Source organism: Quercus robur, chromosome 2, assembly GCF_932294415.1.
Source record: "Quercus robur chromosome 2, dhQueRobu3.1, whole genome shotgun sequence".
NCBI classification, from domain to species: domain Eukaryota; kingdom Viridiplantae; phylum Streptophyta; class Magnoliopsida; order Fagales; family Fagaceae; genus Quercus; species Quercus robur.
Genome location: NC_065535.1, coordinates 21,687,354 through 21,693,675, shown reverse-complemented (window position 1 = coordinate 21,693,675; position 6,322 = coordinate 21,687,354). Strand labels below are relative to the sequence as shown.

The 6,322-nt window shown below is 32.3% G+C and overlaps 1 protein-coding gene across 1 annotated transcript; it reads left to right on the top strand.

Annotated features, from left to right (window-relative positions):
* The first annotated feature begins 738 nt into the window (after positions 1 to 738).
* Positions 739 to 3,576, top strand: LOC126712878 (flotillin-like protein 4). Its single transcript, XM_050412392.1, has 2 exons — positions 739 to 1,759; positions 2,950 to 3,576. The coding sequence occupies exons 1-2, from the start codon at positions 833 to 835 to the stop codon at positions 3,481 to 3,483; spliced, it is 1,461 nt and encodes a 486-aa protein (XP_050268349.1). The 5' UTR covers positions 739 to 832; the 3' UTR covers positions 3,484 to 3,576.
* The last annotated feature ends 2,746 nt before the right edge of the window (positions 3,577 to 6,322 follow it).

The window sequence follows — 6,322 nt, the reverse complement described above, 5'->3', positions numbered from 1 at the left end:
CTATATCAAACATCAACAACAACGCTACCCACGAAATCAACTTCTAACCGGGCTCTTCCAAATTATGAAGCCAAACAGCACTTCAAGCCACCTTGCATATTGTTTGTTGAAGCTTTTTGCCATTTGACTTCCTTATTATAGCCCAGTCTATCTCTAAACACCAGTCACCAATTTATTTCCTCATTAGACGCTTAAAAAAACTTTCCAAACTTTTTTTGGTAAAGAAAAAAAAAAAAAAGGGTCCGAAGCTTCAATTTTACTCCTATTGAACAAACACATCACATCCCCTTTGAAACCCTAAGCATCTCACCTATATTTGGTAGTCAAACTTATTCTAAACAGCCAACCAACATAGAAAAACATGCTTAGGAATATTTTTAATAAACCAATTTGCAATTATACGTTTTATTTGCCAAAGGTAAATCACTCACAATCAATCATACAAGAGTTGTAACTCATGCTAGACTGGGCTCTAATGTGATCGAGTATATATTTTTATTTATTTATTTATTTTTCTGTTTGTTTGTGAGAGGGCAGAAAGAGCTACAACGCATAAACTAAGTAAAAATTCTCTCCTTTTCTGTTCAAAGAACTTTTCAGATAAGCATAGAATGTAATAAGGATCAAATTCTCTCCTTTTTTTAAATATATATATATATATATATATATATTTAATTATTTAATTAGTATGAAATTAACTAGGAATATGTTTTACGCACTATATATAACTCTATACGGCTATACCCTATATTAAACTCCCTCCACTCAAGAGAACACCATACCATCACATTTCTGAACTATCTGTCCCTGGTTTAAAAGAAACATAAAAACCATGTATAAAGTTGCAAGCCCGTCAGAATACTTGGTGATCACCGGAGTAGGTATCACAGACATCAAGCTTACTAAGAAAGGATGGGTGCTCCCAGGCCAATCCTTCACAGTCTTCGACGTCTCTCCTGTCAACTACACCTTCGAAGTACAAGCCATGAGTGCCGAGAAGCTCCCTTTTCTTCTTCCTGCAGTTTTCACCATCGGTCCTCGCGTGGACGACGAGCCAAGTCTCCTCAAATATGCCAAGCTCATTTCCCCACATGACAAGCTCTCCCACCACGTCAAAGAGCTAGTCCAAGGCATCATCGAGGGGGAGACTCGAGTTCTTGCAGCTTCCATGACCATGGAAGAGATATTCAAAGGAACCAAAGAGTTTAAACAAGAGGTTTTCGAAAAAGTGCAACTTGAACTCAACCAGTTTGGATTGTTGATATACAACGCGAATGTGAAGCAGTTAGTGGACGTGCGTGGACATGAGTACTTCTCTTATTTAGGGCAGAAGACTCAGATGGAAGTGGCTAATCAAGCTAAGGTTGATGTGGCGGAAGCAAGGATGAAAGGAGAGATTGGATCGAAGTTGAGAGAGGGACAGACGCTCCAGAACGCGGCGAAGATAGATGCGGAGACGAAGATTATAGCGACGCAGAGACAAGGAGATGGGAAGAAGGAGGAGATAAAGGTGAAGGCCGCAGTGAAAGTGTATGAGAATGAGAGAGAGGCGGAGGTGGCGGAGGCAAACGCAGATTTGGCAAAGAAGAAAGCAGGGTGGACAAAGAAAGCGCAGGTGTCAGAGGTGGAGGCAGCAAAGGCGGTGGCGCTGAGGGAGGCTGAGTTGCAGAGAGAGGTAGAGAGGATGAATGCATTGACCAGGACGGAGAAGCTCAAGGCTGAGTTTTTGAGCAAAGCTAGTGTTGAATATGAGACTAAGGTATGTTTTTTGTGTAGAGTGCTTCTATGATCATAATTTTTATTTTACAACAACAATTTTTATGTCATGGATTATAAGCATTTGTTTTTTACTTTTATATAAATCTATTATTTGTTATTTACTAATAGTTAATCACATCAAATTTGTGGTACAAAAGTTATCTACAAATTTTCTTTGTACATGGAATATATGAGTAGTTAGCTATACAGATTTTCTTTGTACATGAAATATGTGAGTAGCTATATATATATATATATATATCATTAAAAAAAAATGTTTTAAACAAAATTTCATCCTTAAAATTCCAGAAATAAATTAAATAATCCAAAAGATAACTCTACACCATCTTAAATTACTTCTAAGGGTCTGTTTGGATACCTTTTACTACTGAAAAGCGAAAACGTTGTATATATGAATAGCTAGCTATACAGATTTTCTTTGTACATGGAATATGTGAGTAGCTAGCTATATATATATCATTAAAAAAAATGTTTTAAACAAAATTTCATCCTTAAAATTCTAGAAATAAATTAAATAATCCAAAAGATAACTCTACACCATCTTAAATTACTTCTAAGGGTTTGTTTGGATATCGCTTATTGCTAAAAACCGAAAACATTATAGTAAAATAATTTTTAAATATGTGAATAGTGCCGCGAGACCCAGTTTTAAAGTTGTTTTTATTAAAAAAAGTATTTACGAGTCCCGTAAACAGTGCATACCCACTAAAAAACGCTGGTCGCAATTGAAAAATTATTTCAACTCTATCCAAATGTTCATTAAAACTTGTATAATAAACAAATAACCCATCTTAATTAAAACTTGTATATAAAGAAATAGGAAAATTCACATTCATGGTAGACTCTATCATAAATTTAATGAGTGGATTCCACCATGAATGTGAAAGGAGGGAGTATCATTCTCTGTGTTCCGAGAGTACCTAAGAATTACTCAAAGAAATAACCCATCTTTATACCATCTTAAATATATATATATATATATATATATATAAAACATTAATTACAAGGTAACCATCTTAAATTGTCATTGGTATAGAGTTATTATCACCTGTATAAATAACCCAGAAATCTTAAATTATTTCTTTAAACTTCTAAAACCCCAAAAGAAGAAAATATAAATATATTATACATTGTGATTTGGGTTACCTCACTCCGTTTTCTCATACAAAGGTACAAGAGGCAAATTGGGAGCTGTATAAGAAACAGAAGGATGCGGAAGCAGTTCTCTATGAGAAGGAGAAAGCGGCGGAGGCACAAAAAGCAATGGCTGAGGCAGCATATTATACTCGTCAACAACTTGTAGATGGAGAATTGTACGCGAAGAAGAAGGAGGCTGAGGGGCTTGTGACACTTGCACAAGCCCAAGGCATCTATCTACGCACCCTACTAGATGCATTGGGTGGAAATTATACAGCATTGAGGGACTACCTAATGATAAACAAAGGGATGTTTCAAGAAATTGCCAAGATAAATGCAGAGGCCGTGCAAGGACTAAAACCTACTATTAGCATTTGGACAAATGGGACTGGTGGAGAGGCCATAGATGATGGATCAGCTGTGGGTGGCAATGTGGCTATGAAGGAGGTTGCTGGGGTTTATCGAATGTTGCCACCCTTGTTTAAGACCGTCCATGAACAAACCGGAATGTTGCCGCCAGCATGGTTAGGCACTTTGACTGACTCCAGCCACTCTAATCTCAATTGACCATGGTTGTAACTATATACTCATATTCCACCTTTTGCTTGAAACTTTAATATTATATGAAATGTGACACATGTCAAGAGTTTTGTAGTTCAATTGCATGTAAAAGTCTGTGAATACTTTCTTGTTTGGATAAAAGAAGTTACTAATGACGACATTGAGTCCCTTTGCTTCGTGATTTGATTTAATTCTTCCCTCTTTTTTTTTTCATTCAATATAGTCATCTTGACCTTTTTTTTTAATAAAAATAAAAAATAAAAATCTCCTAATACTTTCAAAAAAAATTATATGCATTTCAAATTTCTCAATCCCAACTATCAATGAATAAAAAAATATGTATTGTGACTTGTTGCAATAAAAAGCTTTCTCGAATTACCCTATATAAATAAACTTGTATCATCACAATAAACTTGTACCATGACTTTTGTATATATTCTTAATCAATGTTATTGATTTGTTTGTAGAACCCAAACCAATTGGGCAACATATATAACAAGAACAAACGATTTTTCAGTTTAATATGAACTTCAGTTGTTTTATAATTGTACAAACAAATAGAGCATTCATAAAAAGAGTGAATTATTAATTAAAGAATATCATTAGAGAGAACATTAGTGTTAAGACTTTTACAAATTGATGTGACGTAGTGCCATATCAACAATTAAAAAGAATAAATAAACAGGTCATTAAGATTACAAACTCATTAGAATTTAAAAAACAGTACTTAATTTTTTTTTTTAAAAAAAACCCCTATTTATGGCCCAACCATCCATCTCCTCTATAAAGTCTCACCGTTGGTGTTGAGACACTTGGCACCTCGTGTGCTATAGTTAGTCAATTACAGTAATTACTGCATCCGAACAATTGGTGGCTCATGTGAAAAGAACAAGTGAATCAGACACCCTTTCCTACGAGTTGGACTGGAATACTGGCCCTGGGTCCAGCTTTGTGTCTAATATGCTTCTCTTTCCTTTGTTTTGATTCTTTTGATACGAAATTCCCACTGTGAATAGGTTAGGTCCCTCCATTTTCTACGACAAAGATATGCTGATTTGCAGTTGCTAAAGAAGTGCTTTTTCTGTTTCAAAATTCTTCCATTAAATTGCATAATTAAGTACCGCCAGCTTCGCTTCCAACTAGAGAAAAATCTCAACGTGGAGATATTACAAAATTGTTATTCTCCATCTCAAAAAAAAAAAAAATAATTTTTAACATTAAAAAAAAAAAAAAAAAAAAAAAAAAAAAAAACTAATACACAGGAAAGAGAGAATGTGATTCTAATTTCTAACAAAAGCACACCACAATCTCTACTAAAAAAAATTGCTATTTTAGGTAATCACATATATATATATATATATATGAATATGATTCTAAAAAAAAAAAGTAATCATATATGTCCAATAATCCTATCTTGTACATTGTCGTCACGCAAAGAAAAGAGAGAGATAATTTTCTAATTGCTTTAAAATAATTCACACGAATTTTAATTTCTATATAATTAACCACATGGGCCACGGTCAACTTTGCCATAATACTTGTAGACACCTTATTATGTATTTATCTTTGCATTATGGCAAAGTTGACCGTGGCCCATGGGACTATTATGTAGACACCTTATTATGTATTTATCATTACCTTAATCTTCTGCCTTAATAATAAAATGGTACCTCATTTTGGGATGCAAATGTTAGAGACTTAGAGCCCTAATAAGCAATTAACCACAAGTGCAAGGAAACTAAAATAGAAAATCATAAAATAGTTTTGAAGAACAATTATTTATGGATAGCCCCCGATTCTAATTTTTTTTTTTTTAAAGCGTGAATTAATTTTCTTGATACTTGAGTACCATTTTTATCGAGAACAAATGATTTTAAATGATTTTTTTTTTTTGAAAACATGATTTTAAATGATTAAAATGTGCTATTAATTTTTTTTTAAAATTATTGCGAAGCTTGTCCAATCTTTTTGAAAATATTATGTATTTGATAATGTACAAATATTATATTTATCAGGAAAAGGTATCAATATCATATTCGAGTTTCCACGTGGAAACTCGAATATAATATTGTTCAAGTTTTTATTTTTTGTAATTTATTGATTTTGCATTGGACGTTAGAAAATTCCACACTCGTAGACTCTCAGAACTAAGCAATTTATGAAATAATAGAACTCGGCTTTGAAAAAAAAATGTTTGTTTAGCAAACAAGCCACAAGTTCGAGTTTAAACTCAACTATTAAATAAGTTAAATTCAAATATAATAATGTATTCGTAAACATAAGACTCGATTTAACTATATATATATATATATATATATAATTATATATCATATTATGTTTTTATATGTATATTTGTCTAAAAATAAACTTGTATAGACTTTAAATTAGATTATATAAGTTTGTAAATAAGTTTATATGATATCAAATTATTACTTGTAGTTTATTAATAATGAACAATCCATTTGTAGTAAAAAAATTATAGATTTGTGAAGGGGAAACAAATTTAGTCATGATTTTACTATATATAGGAAAAGAATAAGTTAATCAAGTAGTTTGTTAACAAGCTTGAGCATGTTTGATAAGAAAATGAACTAAAGTTGAATATGTAATCTTGTTGGTAATGAGCTTAAACTTGGCTCGTGTTTAGTGGCAGAGCCAAGAAGTTTTATTTGGGGGGGCACAATTAACATAAATCATATATCTAAACAACAAAAAACTTAAGAAGAAGAAAAAAATTAGTATCATTATCATTATATTTAAAATGCTTTGAAGAATTCATTTTATATTTTATGTTTCTATTTATTTATTTATTTAGATGTAAAAGAATACTATGTCATTGTATTTT

Coding starts and splice junctions, on each gene's coding strand:
- LOC126712878 (XM_050412392.1), top strand. CDS start 833: ATGTATAAAGTTGCAAGCCCGTCAGAATACTTGGTGATCACCGGAGTA. Junction 1,760..2,949: donor GTGTTGAATATGAGACTAAG/GTATGTTTTTTG, acceptor TCTCATACAAAG/GTACAAGAGGCAAATTGGGA.